The following is a 20,754-nucleotide window of genomic DNA, read 5'->3' as shown; positions in this document are numbered from 1 at the left end:
TTCGATGAAAAAGTCGAACGCATCAAGCAAACCAAGTTCATATGCTCAATCAAGACACACTACACACGCATCAAATTCATGATACAGCAGGAACTGTAAAATCGGCCTTCACATCCAGCCTCGTATGTGAATTCGATAAGAGAACCCAATAACAATTAATCATACGAGGAGAACTGGGTTTGACCAAGGATCATTGCTTACATTAACATCCATATATACTTAAAAACCAGCAACTGCAGAGAACCATCTTGAGTAGGTAACTGGGATTGGTTACAGTGGAAGAAGTTGGTTGCAAAGAACAACGCTGCCGGTCGCAGTCCCATAATTTCAAAAATCAGACAGAATACAGTCACTTTCACGAGCAAACAAGCTGCCAGTTTTCAACAGAAAGAGCAGGAAGAAAAAAATACTACTACATGACAATGGCCCCATTCGAGGATGACAAGAGGACGGGCCTTATTATCTGAACAAAACAGAGACAGAAGAAAACAAGACAGAAAGGTGAGTGAGTTTCCAAACAGACTTCTCCTTGATATTTATTCAGCGGTGCACTCCAGCAAAACGTGTAGGTTGAGGAGCCATGCCGCTGTGATTCATGACGATGGATTATTATCGTCCGTGTCGGCGGATTTGGTGTCATCAGTTGCCCCGTCCAATTTGCTGGAGTTTGTGCCTCTGTTCCGGGTAGCAGAGGGGGTTTGGTCTTCCAGTTTGGCGGAGGTCTCTGACTGAGATTGATTGGTGCGACCCTTCTTGCTTGGTGGGAGATCGCTTTCTTCAGGCTGCCCGGTTTCAGAGGCTGGCGACATGATTTCACCACCTCGAGTTTTGCCTTCCGGCTGTGCTTGTTGCCTGGGTTCTTCAGGAGTTCTCGAGCTGCTCTCAGGTTTATTGTCTGCCTGGATGATACTTGGAGCATCTTTAGTTGGTTCATAGCTATTGTTTGTGTCATTTCTCTGCCGCTGAACCCTCCCAACATTTTCTCCCTGTTGTTGTTCCGAAGCAGCCCTTTGAGATGCTCCATTTGTGTCTTCGGGATAGTCAGTTGAAGTGTCTTGTGGCTCAGGTTCTTCAATTTGCTTTCTGTTGTCCTGTCTTGGTTGAAAAACATCTTGGTCAGCCTGTTGTTGGTTTCTGAATCCCTCAGCTGCCTGAATGTTTTCCTTCATAGGTGACGGTTGGTTGAGAGGTGATGGTTGTATATCTCCAGATGTTGTTAAGATGTTTGGGCTTGCGGTTTCACTGGCTTCTATGCTGTCATCTCTAGATGATCTAGTGCTGGATTGCTGCTGCTGCTTCGGTTTTTCTTCAGGTGATGTCCTTTCGAGGTTCTTTTGAGGAAATGGTGATACTGAATCATCAGAGGGTGCTCCTTTAACTGCACTATTTTCAGATTGACTATCTGCTTGGCTGGGTGACAGACTAACATTTGATTTTGTGTTGGCCTGGTCACCTTTGATCATAGTGGGCTTCCCATCGCCTGACAAATCAAAGGAACCTTCAACTGGAGGCTGAACTGTATCTGTACCTGATTTAGAGGCAAGAAATTTCATGACCGTTAGTTGTGCAAGTACAGACTTTTGTCCTAACATTACGCGCGAACTATGAAGGTAGAATTGCATTCTATATGGTTTATTTCCAAACTGGCATAGGTTCAGTGATCAGGGATTAATTCGTTTGGAGTCTGAACTACTGAGTTCCCACATTGTCCCTTGGTGTTGTTCAGACTAATTTCTCAAGGTTGTGAACTAAAACAAGTCTGTATGCTGTTCTTACCTGTCAAAGGAAGAATTGGTTTCTCTGACTTAGAGAGATAAGCATCAGGGCTAGATTCTTGTATTTTCTCTGAAGGAGGCATAGCATCTGAACTTGTGGTCTCTCTCAAGCCTGCTGGTGATACATCAGTTTGATCGGTGTTAGCAATATCTCTCCTTGATTCAACAGGAGGAGGCAACTGAGGAGACCGAATTGAATCTTTATCTGCAAAGTACAGCAATGAGTGGTGTTGGTTAATTAAAGGTGTGCAGAAGTTGTCAGATCTGGTTCTCAAAAAAAAAATGTTGTCAGATCTAAGATGGTCCAGTAAAAGGTGCATACATTATCCATACAAAAAAGACTGATTATCTAGTGTGGTAAATTTATGTTTAGCAGTGGCTGCTGCACATGTTGTGGTACCTTGCGGAGTATCTGGAGTTGGTGCTGGGCTAGTCAAAGGTGTCACAAGTTCTTGATCAGTGGAGGGTAGTCTTGGTGACTTGATCTTTTCCGAGAAAACAGCAGGTGCGTTCTGAGTTTCTGCAGGAGGCTGTGCCTGTGAATTACGTAAAGAACTTGTGGCTGGCCCATCACCACTTGTACGATTAGCATCACCACTGGTTGGTGCTGAATCAGGATTGATTTCTTCATGCTGGTCAGATCCAGTGTCTTGTGCCTCAGTTTCTTCAGTTTGCCTTTTGTTGTCCTGTGTTGATTGAAACACAGGGTCAGCCTGTTGTTGTTTTCTGGATCTTTCAGCTGCCTGATTGTTTTGCTTGAGTGGAGATGGTTGTATATCTCCGGATGTTGTCAAGATATTTGGGCTTGCGATTCCACTGGATTCTGTGCTATCATCTTTAGTTAATCTAGTGCTGGACTGGTCAGTTTGCTGCTGCTGGTTCGATTTTTCTTCAGGTGATCTTTTTTCAAGGTGTTTTTCAGGAAATGGTGATACTAACTCATCTGAGAGTGGTCTTTCAACTGAACTTTCAGACTGACCAACTGGCTTGCTGGCCGAGAGACTGACACTTGATATTGTATTCACCTGGTCACCTTTGATCATGGTAGGTTTCCCATTGCTCGGCAAATCAAAGGCAGCTACTTCTGGAGGCTGAACTGGGTCTGTACCTGTAATACGAGGACAAAACCGTTAGTTGCGGAAGTACAAAATTTTGTGGTATCATTATCTCTATTAAGGCAAAATAGTGTTGTGCATGGTTTATGCTACAGGTTCAATGAGGGATCACTCGTTAGGAGTAAAGCGAGTTTCCACATTTTCCTTAGTGTTGTTCAGCATGATCTTGCAAAAGTTTTCAGCTGTAACTTTATGGGCTAAAACAAAAATCTCTTACTGAATAAGTCTAGGGCATTACAGTTTTACCTTTCATGGGAAGTTCTTTTTCTGACTTGGTGAGATAATCATCAGGCCTAGATTCTTGTATTTGCTCTGAAGGTGTAGCATCTGAACTCGCGGGGCCTCGCAGGCCTGCTTCTGATATATTGGTTTTATCAGCATTAGCAGCATTTTTCCTTGATACAACAGAGGGAGTAAACTGTGAAGCATGATTTGAATATTGATCTGCAGTACATTGATTATCAGTGTTAACAGTGAAACAGTAATTTATTTATGTTGCGCAAAAATTGCCGTAATAGACGCATACAGAAAATACCAGTTATCTGGTGGAGTAAATTTATGTGTTTAGCAGTGGCTGCTTGGTACCTTGTGGAGAATCTGGAGCTGGTGTTGGGTTAGTCATAGTCAGAGGTGTCCTGACTTCTTGATCAGTGGAGAGTGGTCTTGGTGACTCCTTTTCCGAGTAAGCAGCAGGTACATTCTCAGTTCCTGCAGAAGGCTGTGCCTGTGAATCACGTAAAGAACTTGTGGTTGGCACATCACCGCTTGTACGATGAGCATCACCACTGGTTGGGGCTGAATCAGGGCTAATCACTTCAGGCTTGTCAAATGCAGTGTCTCGGGCCTTAGTTTCTTGAATTTGTGTTCTGTTATCCTGTATTGATTGAAAGACAGCTTGGCCAGACTGTTGTTGGTTTCTGGATCCTTCAACTGCCTGCATTCTTTCCTTGAGTGGTGAAGGTTGTATATCTCTAGACGTTGTTGAGGTGTTAGGGTTTCTAGTTCCACTGGCTTCGATGTTGTTATCTTCAGATGATCTAGTGGTGGACTGATCTGTTTGCTGCTGGTGGTTCCATTTTTCTTCAGGTGATGTTTTTTCGAGGTTCTTCTGAGGAAATGATGATACTAACTCTGCAGCGAGTGGTCCTTTAACTGCACCATTTTTAGGTTGACCAACTTCTTCGCTGGCTGAGGGACTGCCATCTGATATTGTGCTGGCCTGATCACCTTTGATCATAGTGGGCTTCTCACCGCTCGATAAATCAAAGGAAGCATCATGTGGAGGCCGAACTGGATCTGTGCATATGATTTGAGAACAATGTTTCATTACCGTTAGTTGTGTAAGTACACACGTTTGTCCTGACATTAAAAATGAAGGAACAAATGCATTTTACATGGTTTATGCCTGAATTGTTACAGGTTCAATGAGCAGGGATCACTCATTAATAGTCTAGCAAGTTTCTACATTGTCCTTAGTGTTGTTCAGCATGATCTCATAAGAGATTTTATATTCAACATCATGGGCTAAAACAAAATTCTGTATACTGAATAAGTCTAGGGCATTACTGTTTTACCTTTCATAGGAAGTGGTTTCTCTGACTTGGTGAGATAAGCATCGGGGCTAGATTCTTGTATTTCCTCTGAAGGAAGTTTAGCATCTGAACTCGGGGGCTCTCGCAGGCCTGCTTGTGATACATTGGTTTGATCAGCATTAGCAACATCTTTCCTTGATACAACAGAGGGAGAAAACTGTGAAGAATGATTCGAATCTTGATCTGCAGCAGTACATCAATGATCAGTGTTAACAGTGTAAAGATGATTAATTTCTATAGCACAAAAAGTGCCTGATGTAAAATTGACGAGTAAAAGGTGCACCAAAAGAACAGATTATTCAGTGGAGTAAATTTAATAATTTGTGTTTAGCAATGGTTGCTTCATGCAGTGCGGTACCTTGTGGAGCATCTGGAGCTGGTGCTGGACTAGCCGTAGGTTCTTGATCAGTGGAGAGTGGTCTTGGTGACTTGGTCTTTTCCAAGAAACCAGCAGGTACATTCTGAATTCCTGCAGGAGGCCGTGCTTGTGAATCACGTACAGAGCTTGTGGCAGGTTCATCGCCACTAGTACGATGAACATCGTCATCAATTGGTGCTGAATCAGGCCTAATGTCTGACTTTTGTGCTTGGCTAGATGGAAGTGACATCTTTTCATCAACAGCACCACGCAGATCAGTAATTCTTTGTTTGTCTGGAGTAGGAGTTATTCCTCGTTGACCACTTATAGGCCGTGCCTCGTTAGTTTGATCGGATGCAGCAACAATACCATCTTCTTCTGTTGGCTCAACAAAGGAAGGCCTTTGTGCAGAACGAGCTATATCTTGAGCTGAAATGCATGGAACAGCCGTATTACTGTCAGAACAGGTATTTAATCAACTTTTAAAGGAATCATGTTAAACACAATCAAATATAGCTTTGCTAGAATTACTATTGTTTGTCCACACTCATCAGAGTAAAGAACTTGATTACCTGACAAAGGGGAGTTTTGCCCATCATCAGTTATTTCATCAGATACTTTACCAAATTGAGTGTCTGATGCTGATGCTGGCACCACTTTAGGTGACATGACATCTTGATCACCAGAGGGTAGTTTGAAGGACTTAGGGGCATCTTGGTTAGATTTAGAGTAGACTGGAGTCTCAAAAGGTGGTGGTTTCTTAGTTGCTGCAGGTAGCTGTGCCTGTGCCTCTTGATCGCGTCTAAGTCTTGTAGTTGACTGTTCATCGCTGCTAGGACCAACATCAACACTCGATGGTAGAATTTGTGCTTGACTAGAAGGTGGAACTGTTTTTTTGGCAACATCAACACTCAATGGTAGCACATCACGTTTTGCATCTGGACTTTGTACTTGACTAGAAGAGGGAGCTGTCTTTCTGTCAACGAGGGTGCCATGCACATCAGGAGGTGGTCCTTCACGTGGCTCAGAAGCACGTTGATATTCTTCTTCCGTCGAAACATTATCAAGTGCTGGTTCTGAAATGCCTGGTACATGCTTAACGTCTTGCTGAGCGATGACTGGTCGAGACACTTTGCTTTCAGCTTCAGCAACAGTAATTTTTTCATTTCTTTCAACAACAGAAAGTGGTTCTGCAAAACAGAAAGAAGAACTGAGTACTGCCGAGAAATGGCATAATTGTGGTGAGACTGCTAGTCTTGTGGAAAGCTCTTGTTCGATAGTAGGTGTGCTGGAAGGTACACTATTTCTCCAGGCTAAAGAAAGGATAATTGCCTGATGGAGCTATGCTTTGATCAGCGGGGGTTACTACTTCACTAGTTGCTTGTGACGCCTTGGATTGATTAGGTGCAGCAACAGTGGACTGTTCTTTTTGTGGCTCACTAGAGGAAGACTTCTGTGTAGAGTTAGCTGAATCTTGATCTGAAATTCCGAATGAAATTCCGAAAGGCAGTTTTTTTTGTGAAGGCTGTAGGTTTTTTATGAAGCTTTATTATGTTAATCAGCTACAAATTTGCTAAAAGGTGCACTGTTTCGCACAGTAAGACCATTACCTTTCAAGGGTAATTTCTGTGCTGGGCGAGCTACTTCCCCTGATGCACTACCAAGATGAGTGTCAGGAGTTGATGCTGAGCCTGTAGCTTGTTGATCAATAGAGGATGGTTTTAGTGACTTGGCTTTGCCTAAGGTGTCAGAGGTTACATCTTGGGTGGATTCAGAGTCATATGGAACCACGAGAGTCGGTGGTGGTTGGGTTTCTGCATGTTGTTTTGCTACTTGATTGGGTAAAGATCTTGTGGAAGGCTCATCGCCATGGTTTTGGGTGGGATCAAGTTTTGAGTCTGAACTTTGTGCTTGGCTAGATGGAGGTCTCATAGTCTTTTCACCTATGACACTACGTGAATAAGGGACTGGGCCTTCAGGTAGCTCAAAATCAGGTTCGGTGCGGTAAACTTGTCCTTCGCCTGGAATTGATTCAACAATATGGTGATCATCAGGAGCAACTTCCTGAAATTTCACTGAAGTATTGTGGGTACCTGAGGATGGATATTCTGATGTTCCTGGTGCAGGCGCTTGTTGACCAATAGTAGGTTGTGAGTCCTTTGTCTGGTCAGGTGTGGCAGAGGAAAGTGGTTTTGCAGAACTTGGATAATTAAGCTCTTCATCCATAGGCTCAGCAGAGGATCTTGATTGTGTAGAACGAGCTGAATCCCGATCTGAAACGCAAGTGGCAGCATTAGTAGTAGCAAGAAAATTATACAAGGGTAACTTTGTATTTTCAGTAAGTTTTTCTGCATGTAATCATCTATAGGCCTGCATAGTCACACTGAGATAACTAACCTGAGGGTCCGGATTTCTGTTCTGGAAGGGCTACTTCATCAGATCTACCACTCTGAATATCAGCACGTTTATCTCCCGTGGGCTCGTAATCAAAGGTTGGAGTGCCTCTCATACCTTCTGTGTCTTTACCGACAATTGTTGGCAATGTCGGTTCAGCTGCAGCAACGATAGTCTCTTCTTTCTTGGTCTCAGCTGGGGAAGGTTGTTTTGCAGACTGAATTGAATCTTGATCTAAAATGCAAGAAGATGTTAGTAAGTAGCAGGGTATTTAGTTTTGACAAATGTAGCTTGAGGATGCTAGAAGGTGTGCTGTTTTCCAACTTAAAAGAGAATATAGTTACCTGATGGGGCAGATTTCTTTACAGCAGGAAATACTTCACTACCACTGATGGGACGAACATAACTATCAACTGGTGTTGAATCAGGCATATATTCTAAAACTGGTGCTTGCCTAGATGGATATTTAGTTATGTCCTTGGCATCTGCAGCACCATAAGCATCAGGAGATGATCCTTCATGTGGTTCAGTAGAGGATCCAGCATAGGAACCTTGTCTTTCACTTGAGACAGATGGCACTGTTAACTCATCAGTGCGATAATTGTCAGGCATAGTTTCCTGGACTTTTGCTGAAGCAATTTGGGTATTTGAGGCTGGGGAGTCCTTTGTGCCTGGTGCAGGTGCCCTGTCTTTTTTACTAGGGAATGCTTGTGGTGCATGGGAAACTTGTTCATGACTTGGAAAAGGTGGTATTGATGAATCATCGGTGGGAACATTATCAAGGGTGACTTGCTGGATTTTCCTAGTATCATGATGGGCATCTGAGGATGGAACTTGTTTTGTGATTGGCGCAGATGGTCTCGCTTCTTGACGAAAAATTGTCTGTGGTTTCTCAGGTTTTTTATCTGAAATTCATGAAGCAAACAATTAGCTTTGATGATCTTTCATGTTTCTAATCTTCCCTTGGTCTATTAGAAGGTTCATATTTTATCCAATGCTTGAGAGTAACGAGTCACCTGATGGAGCAAAATTCTGCTCAGAAAGTTGAGCCTTCAAACTTGGCGCTGGTCCAGCTGTATGTGGCATGCTTTCAGTTGAAGTTGGTCGTGCGGCACGAGCTAATTTTTTATCTGAAATTCATGAAGCAAACAATTAGCTTTAACAATATTTTCATGTTCCTAACCCTCCCTTGCTGACCTAGAAGGTTCACATTTTAGTCAATACTTAAGAGAAACTGGTCACCTGATGGAGCAAATTTCTCTTCAGCAAGCTGGGCCTTCGAAGTTGGCGTAGGTGCCTTGCCTTCAGTTGAAGTTGGTTTTGCAACATTGGTTTTGTCCAAGGCATCACTAGGTACATCTTGGGTTGATACCGAGTCACGTGGAGCATCAAAAGGTGATTGTGCTTGAGTTGATTCAGGTGGTTGTGCCCCTTGATCATGCAGAGTTGGTGCTTGCATTTGTACTGGTTCTCCATCTCTCTCAGCTCTGTCAGCTGCTGAGAATGATGATGGAGCGTTCAGAACATCGGGTGTTCGTGCTCCTGGTCGTGCAGGTGGTGCCATTCTTTGCTCTTTTTCTACCATCTCACTGGCACCCCGAGCACTGGGTATTGATTGTTCACTCATTGGTGTTGGCTTTTGATCAATGGTAGACCTACCCAGCACATCATCACCAGAATTGGGAGTTATAGCTTGTAACGGCACAGATGTGCGCTGCCATTGACCAATGGTGGAAGGTTTGCTGGACATATCTCCATCGGGAGCTGCTTCCTCCTGTGAAAGTTCAGTGGCACGTTGGACTTGGGAAGTTGGTTCTTGGCCCAATAGAGGTGGTGCTCCTTTTTGCTCATCAACAGTGTCTCCATTAAAAGGCTCTTCAGTAGGATGATCGTCACGAACTCTTGCTCTGGGTGGAGCTGGAGGAGTACTTGATTTCTCTTTAGGATCCTGTTGACGCTTTGGTGTAGAATCATCTGCTCTGCCACCAGTTGGGAGGGTTTGAGGTTGCTCATGGCTGTCTTGGGCAACCAGGTGGTCCTCCTGATATGCAGAAGGTGTTCTCTCCGCCTTGATAGGGCGCCGAGAAACTTGTGTGTCTTTACTGACGGTTGTTGGCAATGTCGGTTCAGCTGCAGCAAAGATAGTCTCTTCTTTCCTAGTCTCAGCTGGAGAAGGTTGTTGGGCAGACTGAATTGAATCTTTATCTAAAATGCAAGAAGCGATGTCAGAAAGTAGCAGAATATTTAGTTTTGAGAAAGGTAGCTTGAGGATGCTAGAATGTGTAATGTTTTCCAACTTGAAAGGGAATCTGGTTACCTGATGGGGCAGATTTCTTTACAGCAGGAAATACTTCGCTACCACTGATGGGACGAACATAACTATCAGCTGGTGTTGAATCAGGCCTATATTCTAAAACTGGTGCTTGCCTAGATGGATATTTAGTTATGTCCTTGTCATCTGTGGCACCATAAGCATCAGGAAATGATCCTTCATGTGGTTCAGTAGAAGATCCAGCATAGGAACCTTGCTTTTCACTTGAGACAGATGGCACTGTTAACTCATCAATGCCATAATTGTCAGGCATAGTTTCCTGGACTTTTGCTGAAGCAATTTGGGTATTTGAGGCTGGAGAGTCCTTTGTGCCTGGTGCAGGTGCCCTGTCTTTTTTACTAGGGAATGCTTGTGGTGCATGGGAAACTTGTTCATGACTTGGAAAAGGTGGTATTGATGAATCATCAGTGGGAACATTATCAAGGGTGGCTTGCTGGATTTTCCTAGTATCATGATGGGCATCTGAGGATGGAACTTGTTTTGTGATTGGCGCAGATGGACTCGCTTCTTGACGAAAAATTGTTTGTGGTTTCTCAGGTTTGTTATCTGAAATTCATGAAGCAAACAATTAGCTTTGACAATCTTTCATGTTTCTAATCCCCCTTGGTCTGTTAGAAGGTTTATATATTTTAGCAATGCTTGAGAGTAACTAGTCACCTGATGGAGCAAATTTCTGCTCAGGAAGTTGGGCCTTCGAAGTTGGCGCTGGTCCAGCTGTAGGTGTCATGCCTTCAGTTGAAGTTGGTCGTGCAGCACGACCTAATTTTTTATCTGAAATTCATGAAGCAAAGAATTAGCTTTGACGGTATTTTCATGTTCCTAATCCTCCCTCGTTGACCTAGAAGGTTCACATTTTAGTTAATACTTAAGAGAAACTGGTCACCTGATGGAGCAAATTTCTCTTCAGCAAGCTGGGCCTTAAAAGTTGGAGCTGCTGTCTTGCCTTCAGTTGAAGTTGGTTTGGCAACATTGGTTTTGTCCAAGGCGTCACTAGGTACATCTTGGGTTGATACCGAGTCACGTGGAGCATCAAAAGGTGATTGTGCTTGAGTTGATTCAGGTGGTTGTGCCCCTTGATCATGCAGAGTTGGTGCTTGCATTTGTACTGGTTCTGCATCTCTCTCAGCTGTGTTAGCTGCTGAGAATGATGACGGAGCGCTGAGAGCATCAGGTGTTCGTGCTCCTGGTCGTGCAGTTGGTGCCATTTTTTGCTCTTTTTCTACCACCTCACTGGCACCCCGAGCACCAGGTATTGATTGTTGACTCATTGGTGTTGGCTTCTGATCAATGGTAGACCCACCCAGCACATCATCACCAGAATTGGGAGTTCCTTGTATCGGCACAGATGTGCGCCGCCATTGATCAATGGTGGATGGTTTGCTAGACATATCTCCATCAGGAGCTGCTTCCTGCGACAGTTCAGTGGCACGTTGGACTTGGGAAGTTGGTTCTTGGCCCAATAGAGGTGGTGCTCTTTTTCGGTCATCAACAATGTCCCCTTTAAATGGCTCTTCAGTAGGATGACCGTCACTAACTCTTACTCTGGATGGAGCTGGAGTAGTACTTGGTTTCTCTTCAGGATCTTGTTGACGCTTTGGTGTAGAGCCATCTGCTTTGCCAACAGTTGGGAGGGTTTGCGGTTGCTCATGGCTGTCTTGGGCAACCAGATGGTCCTCCTGATAAACAGAAGGTGTTCTCTCCGCCTTGATAGGGCGTCCAGAAACTTGTGTGTCTTTACCGACGGTTGTTGGCAATGTCGGTCCAGCTGCAGCAACGATAGTCTCTTCTTTGCTAGTCTCAGATGAGGAAGATTGTTGTGCAGACTGAATTGAATCTTGATCTAAAATGCAAGAAGAGATGTCAGTAAGTAGCAGGATGTTTACTTTTACCGTTAAAAAAAAGGATATTTAGTTTTGAGAAAGGCAGCTTTAGGATGCTAGAAGGTGTACTGTTTTTCAACTTGAAAGAGAATCTAGTTACCTGGCATTGGTGAATCATCAGGGGGAAATTTAGCAAGGGTGACATGCTGGATTTTCCTGTCATGGTGGGCATCTGAGGATGGAACTTGTTTTGTGATTGCTGCAGATGGTCTCGCTTCTTGACGAAAAATTGTTTGTGGTTTCTCAGGAGCAGAAAAACTAGTATCTTCTTTACTTGATTCAGGCGCAGCAGGGGCTAATTTTTTATCTGAAATTCATGAAGCGGGCAATTAGCTTTTACAATATTTTCATGTTCCTAATCCTCCCTTGGTCAATTATAAGGTTTATATTTTAATCAATACTTAAGAGTAACTAGTCACCTGATGGAGCAAATTTCTGTTCAGCAAGTTGGACCTTCGAAGTTGGCGCTGCAGCTGTAGGTGTCATGCCTTCAGTTGAAGTTGGTTTGGCAGATTTGGTTTTGTCCAAGGTGTCACGAGGTACATCTGGGGTTGATACAGAGTCACGTGGAGCATCAAAAGGGGGTTGTGCTTGAGTTGATTCAGGTGGTTGTGCCCCTTGAGCACGTGAAAATCTTCCGACACGTGCATCACCACTGGTAGGTTGAGCGTTTACGGGGGTTGCTGTTGAACCAGGCCAAGTGTCTGAACCTTGTGCTTCACTGGCAGGCAATGCTGTCTTGTTGTCAACAGCAGCATCATGAGTTGATGGACTGGCATTCCGATCATCTTCACTGGTCATGGCTAAATCATGCTTAGCTTTCAAGGCATTCCATCTTTGGGCATCAGATTTGTTTGCAAACTCTTGATCACTAGTGTCACGAGCATCAGGAGTTGCTCTTCTGGTAGGCACTGAAGTAGGCCGAGCATGTTGAGTAGGTGCTTGCATTTGTACCGGCTCTCTATCTCTTTCAGCCGTGTCAGCTCTTGAGAATGATGATGGAGCACGCTGAACATCGGGCGTTTGTGCTCCTGTTCGTGCAGGTGGTACCATTCTTTGCTCTTTTTTGACCATCTCATTGGCACGCCGAGCACTGGGTATTGATTGCTCACTCATTGGTGTTGGCTTTTGATCAATGGTAGACCCACCCAGCACATCATCACCTTGTAATGGCACAGATGTGCGCCGCCATTGATCAATGGTGGACAGTTCACCATCAGGAGCTGCTTCCTGTGACAGTTCTGTGGCACGTTGGACTTGGGAAATTGGTTCTTGGCCCAATTGAGGTGGTGCTCCTTTTCGGTCACCAACAATGTCTCCTTTAAATGGATCTTCAGTAGGATGATCGTCACGAACTCTTGCTCTGGGTGGAGCTGGAGGAGTACTTGATTTCTCTTCAGAAATAGATGGAACCACGGGATCTTGTTGATGCTTTAGTGTAGAGCCATCTGCTCTCCCACCAGTTGGGAGGGTTTGAGGTTGCTTATGGCTATCTTGGCCAACGAGATGGTCCTCCTCATAAACAGAACGTGGTCTCTCCACCTTGATAGGGCTCCGAGAATCTGCAGGTTGTGCTTTGGATGGTGTGGGTGAGGTGGATGTAGAGTGGGGAGTCCTTCTTTCTCCATATGTGTCATGAGCATCTCTGGACACCATTTTCTTTGGTGCAGAAACAGTTTCCATACCTTCTCTGTCTTTATCCTGGACATCTTCTTCCTCTTCTGCTTGCTGTGACAGAGGACGTGCAGTTTCTCTACCTTCTCTGTATTTATCCTGGGCATCTTCTTCCTCTTCTGCTAGCTGTGACAGAGGACGTGCAGTTCGTGGGGTGTAAGTATGTCTTTCTCTGACAGATGGTGCAGAATCAGCAACCTTTTTTTCTTCAGTGTGTTCATCTCCAATCTGCCTTGGCCCAAAATCAGTGTCTGCAGCTTGCCTAGTGCTATCTTCAACATAAGGACGAGTCTTGTCAAATGCTGAAGTTGCACGAGGATCTTCAGTTGCTTCTTTCTTCCATGATGGAGCGTCAGCTCTCTGAGAATACAAAGGTTGCCCTCGTGATGGAGCATCAGCTGCTTCTTTCTTCCATGATGGAGCATCAGCTCTCTGAGAATCCAAAGGTTGCCCTCGTGGTGGTGCAGAATCAGAAATTTTTGTTTCTTCAAAGGTAACTGTTGATTTCTTGGCCACATCTTTGGCATCAGGGTATCTCTTTTGCAATGGTGTGGAATCAGCAACCTTTGGCTCTCTAAAGACATCCCTAGCATCTTGAGCTGCTATATGTGTTGGTATAGAAACAGGGGCTCTAGGTTGTTTGCTGGTTTCTTCAGCTCTTGGATATCTTGCTGGGGATGATTGACTCACTCTAAGAGCGTCTTCAGCTGCTGCTTCCTTTGATGGAGGAGCTGCAGCCGGCCAGGCATCTGGAGATGGTCTTCTAAACAATGCAGAGTTACGAGTCTCTGCTTCTTCAGAGGTGTCTTCCACAGGTTGAGCTCGGGATGATGCAGATTCCACGAACTTTGTTTCTTCCAATGTTTCCTCTTCAGTGCTGCCTTGGGCATCATGAGGCACTGTCGACCTTGATGCAGGACTTCTCCTAGCTTGCGTTATCTCTTGAGCAGCTGGGTATGGAGTGGTTGCACGTCGAGGGCCTTCAAATACTGCTTGTTTGGGCGGATGAACAGCATCCTGTGGTGTGGTTGTTCGCCTTGGTGCAGATGCAGTTTCTCTGGCTTCCTGGTTGGTATCATGATCATCATCATATAATGGGGCAGCTTGAGTTTTATCTTGTGCATGCTTTGGGAAAGAAGCATCTTTTCTGAGAGCAGCAGGGACAATTCTTGCTTCCGCAGTATCCTTGGGTGCATAAGGGGGCCTTACAGCACCTCCCTGATCAGATGATGCTCTGTCCTCAGCAATTCCTTGAACATCAGCAGCTTGTCGCCAAAGCATAGAAGAAACATCTCTTCTCTTATCAGTGTGGGGTGTTCGAGCTGTCCTTTCTGGTCCTTGCACCAGTTGTCCATCCATGCCTGCTGGTTCTTGTGCAAGAGGCCAAGTGTTTGCTTGTTCTGCATCTTGTGGTGAGATATGTTGGACATCTTTGCTAGGTTTTGCTTGTTGAGTAGGAGGCATCAAATCATCAGCTTCTCCCTTTAGCTTACTCAAACCAGTTGTAGCAGCATGCCACTGCTCAGACTGCAGTTTCTGATGAGCATGCTTAGCTTGTTTGGCCGTATCTTCATCATCAGTATATCTTTTCTTGGATGGTGAAGCAGTAGTTTCAGGATCTTCAGTTGGCCGTTGCTTTTGTGGAGGAGCATCAGCTTGCCAATGATCTGATGTTTGTGCTTCAAATGCTGCAGAATCAGTCATCTTCGTTTCTTCAAAGGCATCTTGAGACATCATCCGCTTTGGAGCAGCAACGCCTCTATCTCGCTTCTCATTATATGGATCATCTGTATCTCCTGTTTGCAATGGTGTAATTGCACCATAACCATCTTCATCCAAAAATTGGTTAGGTGGACGAACATCAGCCAGATGAGAATCCAATGGATGTGCTTTGGATGATGATTCCACAGTCTCTTCTTCAGTGCTGCCTTGGGCATCATGAGGCACTATTAGCCTTGATGCAGGACTTTTCTTACCCTGCTGGAAGACCTCTTGAGCAGCTAGGTATGGTGTGGTTGCACGTCGAGAGCCTTCAGATGCTGCTTGCTTGGGTGGAGGAACAGCATCATGTGGAGCATTGACAGGATGTGGTCTAGATGATGAAGAGTGGTAAGTTCCTATTCCTTCAGAGGTATCATATGGATCTTGAGCCCTTGTTCGCCTTGGTGCAGATGCAGTTTCTCTGGCTTCCTGGCCGGTATCATCATCATCATATAATGGAATAGCTTGAGTATCATCTTGTACACGCTTCGGGAGAGGAGCATCTTTTCTGCGGTCAGCAGGGAACCTTCTTGCTTCTACAACATCCTTTCGTGCATAAGGGCCTTCAGATGTTGCTCGCTTGGGCGGAGGAACAGCATCATGTGGAGCATTGACAGGTTGTGATCTAGATGATGTTCCTTCAGGGGTGTAATATGGATCTTGAGCCCTTGCTCGCCTTGGTGCAGACGCAGTTTCTCTGGCTTCCTGGTTGGTATCATCATCATCATCATATAATGGATTAGCTTGAGTGTCATCTCGTACACGCTTCGGGAGAGGAGCATCTTTTCTGCGGTCAACATGGAACCTTCTTGCTTCCACAACATCCTTTCGTGCATAAGGGCCTTCAGATGTTGCTTGCTTGGGCGGAGGAACAGCATCATGTGGAGCACTGATAGGTTGTGATCTGGATGATGTTCCTTCAGAGGTATCATATGGATCTTGAGCTCTTGTTTGCCTTGGTGCGGATGCAGTTTCTCTGGCTTCCTGGTTGGTATCATCATCATATAATGGAATAGCTTGAGTGTCATCTCGTGCACCCTTAGGAAGAGAAGCATCTTTTCTGCGGTCAGCAGGGAACCCAGCTACAGCAGCATGCCACTGCTCAGACTGCAGTTTCTGATGAGCTTCAGTTGAATGGGGCTTCTCAGGAGAAGTATATGTAACTCTCTGGTCAGTAGCTCTGCTAGAAATATTTCCAACAGGTCTTTGTGAAGTACGCTCAGTGTATCGAACTGATTTCTTATCCTGAGTATCAGCAGTGGGGGCTGTGTTCTCAGTCCAGAAACCTGACGTCCTGAGTCGGTCAGAATCTTCTTTAGCTGATCTTGGACTGGTTTCGGCATGATCAATGGCATTGCTGGGCCCATCAGTTTCAGATATCTCGTCCAGCATTTCTGAAGGTTTTTGTGAGATGGATCCAGTATAAGGTTCTGCTTCATCTGTATGTCTGCTTGCCTCATAGAAATCGTGAAGGTTATCAGATGCTTTTTTGGATGAACTTGGCTTGGATTTAGTAGGGAGGTCTATTTCAGTGGCTTCAGAAGGAAGTGGGGCATCTCTAATTCTGGACTTATCAGCACCGTTTCTTGAGGGTTTCTCAGTGATAGGAGAGGTAGCTGGGGTAAAAAAATTGATTCTTCTTTCGACAGGAATAGGAGATTTTTCAGGAATTCTAGGAGTACTTTGGAGGGAGGCTGGTGGTCTTTCTTCATGTGTAGTAGAAATGATAGTGTGTTTGCTTCGGATATCTGGAGCTTTATGAGTGGTAGGAATACTTATGCTTGAGGAGACTGGTGTTTCATCACGGGAAGTTTCAGTAGGATGAGGCTCCTCTGCTTGAGGAGCCTTGGGAGCGATGATACTAGCAGGGGGGCGAACCAATATCGTGTGAGGTTTTGTGCTGGGTTGCTCCCGGGAGTCTAGACGGAACGGGGATCTGCTGGTTGGAGGATGCTGTCTCCGCCACTGACGCCGTTGCTGCTTCTCAAGTTCCTCCTGTTTGCGCTGCTGCTGCTTGTCAAGTTCCTCCTGTTTGTTCTGCCGCTCCACCTCATGCATAACCTTCAGCACCTTCTGCCAAGAACCCCGGCTAGAAATATCATGCCACCACCTCTGCACATTCTTCCTTGAATCATACAGGTACAGAAACTTCTCAGAATTTGTGATGTGGTAGGAGTTTGGCAGGTGTACGAGGTCAGCAAGAGTGAACTTGTTGCCAGCAAGGAATTCACTGTCACCAAGCCTTTGCTCATAAACTTCCAGAACATCTTCTAGCTTTCTCGTCTGCAAGTCTATATCATCATCTTCTTCAGCAACAGGAAAGGCCAAGTGGCAGAACAAGGATCTGCTCGGAGGATTGAAATTATGTTCTTCATGGTGGAGCCATTCCTCGATGGAAGCCCTCTCAAGGGAATCCTTCCCAAGGAGAAATGGGTATCCATGATCTTCATAAGTCTCTGCTATATGGCGGCAGATTTCTCTTGATTCTGGAATTAAAGACAAACATAAATTTTGAATATGCATAAACCAATAATCATTTTCATGAAGACTTCTTTTCAATAGCACAGAAAAAGTGCCAGAAGAGTGGAATATAAGAAAATCTAGGAGCAGTTGAAATTTAAATATATATTTCAATGTTAATGATAAAATTTCCTTGTTACTGGCAAAATAGACATCGGTTCTACTTTATGTGCCACCTACTATGAGAAATACTCCCTCCGTCCGGAAATACTTGTCATCAAAATGAATAAAAGAGGATGTATCTAGATGTATTTTAGTTTTAGATACATCCATTTTTGTCCATTTTGATGACAAGTATTTCCGGACGGAGGGAGTAAGTATGAGGAGCAGTTCATCCTGGATCATGTTGCATCCCCTCAATGGAAAGTGTGTGCTCTCAGGAACTGCCAGGCTCCTTGGGTCACAACATGATCTTCTGGAGTGTCAAAGTGTACTGGTTTTATATTCAGCCCACTAAAGACCTATACCTATTAGCATGCCAAAGATTATCGCCTAGTGTTAATTATAAAGATAGTATGACAATTATTACATCAACTGTCGAAAGAAACATTATATCAAATTTCAGCTTAAATACTTCGTATCACATCTTACATAATTATTCTGTTGGAACATTTATTTGCTCCTCTATTTTTGTTATATACTTATGCTGGTACATAATTTAAAATATATTGCTTGAGTGCCTTCAACTGTATCTAGGACGAGAGAATTGTTGTTGTGATAAAAAAACACAACATGAGAAAAATTATGTGTTCATTTGGATAAAACCCGCTCACTGTCCTTGGCATGGCAATATGTACTAAAGCCAATGTTCTTCAGGCACAATTCAGCATATATATTTTTACAGTTGGCAAGTTTAAAGGAAGCAATTTCCCATCTTGGCTGAAATACTAACAGTTTACAGCTTAATCGGTCAAAAGGACATCATAGCTTAATCATAAATGGACAGCATAGCTTAATCAAACATCATTGTCTATACAGCTTAAATAGTCGATCAAAGTCCATCTACACATGAAGAAACATCACAGTCACACATTCATTAAAGTTACCCAACACAAAGAAAAAAGACTGAAATTCCACCAATAATCATAACTGTCCAGTGTAAAAAGCCATTTAAGAAAAGCTTGCACTATTGCAGTTTCATAATGAGCTCCTGACAAGCACTGAAATATACAGACTGGAACATTTACATGATCTATGATGTGCCTTTAGTTTGTTATAGTTTGTTTTGGAAGGAAGCTCTTACCCAGCCCCACATAACATGGCTTCCATCTCAAGTTCTTGATGAGATTTTTCAGTGTAGGCTCAGCCAATATATGGGAGAGCTTACATAGTGTTCTAATGCTCAATTTTGTTATTTATTAACACACAAAACATATAGCAGTGACAATATTCATCCTACAGATTTTATTTATGAATTAAAGGATTGTTTTCCCTTACAATCAACACATAACCATGGCAAACCTAGGATTTATCTTCCATGGAAGAATTTGTCATTGGATAATATTAGTCACACAAAATGTAAAAACAACAATATAATCGGTCATCTAGCTTCTAAGAACAAATTACACGAAAATAAAATACTAGTGTTTAGCTGATGGAACAAATTACATCAAAGAAAATAACAGTGTTTAGCTGATTCGCGTCCCCAAGTAACGTGAATTTCTCCGATCTATCCTTTTTATGGAAGCTATATTTCTGGAATCTGCTTATGGCAAGTTAATCATGATCGTAGTTATTTCAGCGTGGTGTAAGTCCGTAAAATTCACTATGCTGTTCTGGATCAAGCTATTTGGGAGTCTTTAGGGACAAGCAGGAAGTACTAACTACATTGATTAACTATCAGTGCAAAATGAAAGAGATATGGTATGGTGAGTGACTGAAAATGGAGCCTGCATATGCCAAAAGTCTCGAGAATAAAATTTGACAAGAAGCACTAGTGTGTTTTAGCAGATAACAGTTTTACCAGACTATCTGGATTTTTCACTTGTTTCTGATACAGATTCCTAGTCAAGGCCCAATGAATGTCCTTGTAGCAGGCTAACTAACAAGATCATTTAACTGTAGAAAAGAAGGATAAGCATCCAGACATGTAGGACTAAAATGAAATAGTAACTGGACTTCACAAATCTGAAACCTTACCTTCTAGGAATTTATTAGGTCCATCATAGAATGGAACTGGAACATGGCCCGATGCCTGTAGAGCGCACATGAACAAAATGTAATGATGGTATTGAACTGTTTTGCTAGAAACTGATATTAGACTGCTTATGGTCTTGAACAGCTAATTCCATGCAGAGTTGAGAATTAGAGACACCACGTACCTGAAGTCTGAGTAGGCTCTTGTAAGAGGAGAATGTCTCTCTCGTAAAGTCGATTTCCTTCTCGTACAGGCATGCAAGCACCCTTGACACATCTGGTAAGATTATAGATTTCTCATGATACACCTTCACGATTGGTGCTCCAGTACCAAGCCCTGCCATGGTGGCCAGAGCCTAGGTTACCAGCGCTGAAATGAGGTGAAGTATATGTATTAACCCATCCACAGGCAAATATGATAGGTTCCATGACTCTCTGATCAAGCAAAGAGAAGATGCTTAAAGTGGGAAAGCAAAGAAGGGAATCGATTCAGTAGGAGAACAGACCAAAATGAGTGAATACTGAGGAAGGACAAGAAGGAAACAGAGGGAAAAAGAAAAGGCAAAAGGCAGGCTTTGGATCTATCCATCTAATCATGTTTTACAACAACAAATTCACGCTACAAAACCTTTTTACACTTGACATTTAAGGAACTGTTGTGACATCCTAAAATTAAAAAAGTAGTTCCTTGGGAAATCCAACAAGAAGCAGATCTTGTATGTCCTTGTCGTCGACATGGAATTGGTGCAGACAAATGCAGTCAGGGACTGCAAACAAGACATCATATGCCACCATTAGTGTTTTTTTTTACATGGCCACCAGAAGTTATTTTTCATAAAAAGAAGCAAACGTTCAATTTTTTGAGATAATACAACCATAACCGAATGGTTATATTTTTAATCCAAGCCAACAGCGTAGAACAGGTACGTTTCATTGACGGAGTACTAGGTAAAAACAGTGACTCTGCAGGCAAAGAGTAAAAGCTAAGCGTTGTCACCTGCTGCAGCACCACTTTATTCATTTCTTGGCCATTACATCAAAGGAGAGCAGAAAAGTAAGCTAGTGATGCAAGTTTAGCATCACAGGGGCTACGGAGCATCAAAAGGAACAAAAATATTGGCAGGAATGAGCAGCCAACTCCAGCTCGTCTTTGTTCAGAGCAGAGTTGCGCATGCATGTGCCTTTGCCGTTTCACAAGACAAAAACACGCCGCAAGC

General features: G+C 43.7%; 1 protein-coding gene across 3 annotated transcripts; it reads right to left on the bottom strand.

Moving 5' to 3' along the window:
• Positions 1-162: 162 nt before the first annotated feature.
• On the bottom strand, positions 163-20,746 carry LOC125510266 (uncharacterized). Of its 3 annotated transcripts, none has more exons than XM_087521495.1 (21): positions 19,723-20,746; positions 19,541-19,595; positions 11,866-17,367; positions 11,547-11,753; positions 10,450-11,406; positions 10,224-10,337; positions 9,552-10,112; positions 8,477-9,439; positions 8,251-8,364; positions 7,579-8,139; positions 7,238-7,468; positions 6,451-7,113; positions 6,173-6,319; positions 5,413-6,030; positions 4,841-5,269; positions 4,465-4,665; positions 3,476-4,186; positions 3,137-3,334; positions 2,176-2,883; positions 1,777-1,980; positions 163-1,528 (listed from the first exon to the last, which is right to left on the bottom strand). In XM_087521495.1, the coding sequence occupies exons 1-21, from the start codon at positions 19,879-19,881 to the stop codon at positions 594-596; spliced, it is 14,238 nt and encodes a 4,745-aa protein (XP_087377621.1). In that variant the 5' UTR covers positions 19,882-20,746; the 3' UTR covers positions 163-593. The 3 variants fall into 3 exon arrangements, with proteins under 3 accessions (XP_087377621.1, XP_048531346.1, XP_048531349.1); XM_048675389.1 differs by lacking the exon at positions 6,173-6,319 and having other exon boundaries at positions 6,451-6,861; positions 6,934-7,113; XM_048675392.1 differs by lacking the exon at positions 6,173-6,319 and having other exon boundaries at positions 6,934-7,113.
• Between the last annotated feature and the right edge of the window lie 8 nt (positions 20,747-20,754).

Source organism: Triticum urartu, chromosome 5A (assembly GCF_056163025.1).
Source record: "Triticum urartu cultivar PI428250 chromosome 5A, HENAU_Tu73, whole genome shotgun sequence".
Lineage (NCBI taxonomy): Eukaryota > Viridiplantae > Streptophyta > Magnoliopsida > Poales > Poaceae > Triticum > Triticum urartu.
The sequence above is the reverse complement of the archived record's forward strand: the minus strand, read 5'-3'. Positions and strand labels throughout refer to the sequence as shown.

Excerpts from the sequence above, each read along its gene's own strand:
- LOC125510266 (XM_087521495.1), bottom strand. The coding sequence starts at position 19,881 with ATGGCAGGGCTTGGTACTGGAGCACCAATCGTGAAGGTGTATCATGAG. Across the intron at positions 5,270-5,412 it reads GCAAAACTCCCCTTTGTCAG|CTCAAGATATAGCTCGTTCT; the intron begins GTAATCAAGTTC and ends CATGCATTTCAG. Across the intron at positions 4,666-4,840 it reads AGCTCCAGATGCTCCACAAG|ATCAAGATTCGAATCATTCT; the intron begins GTACCGCACTGC and ends GTACTGCTGCAG.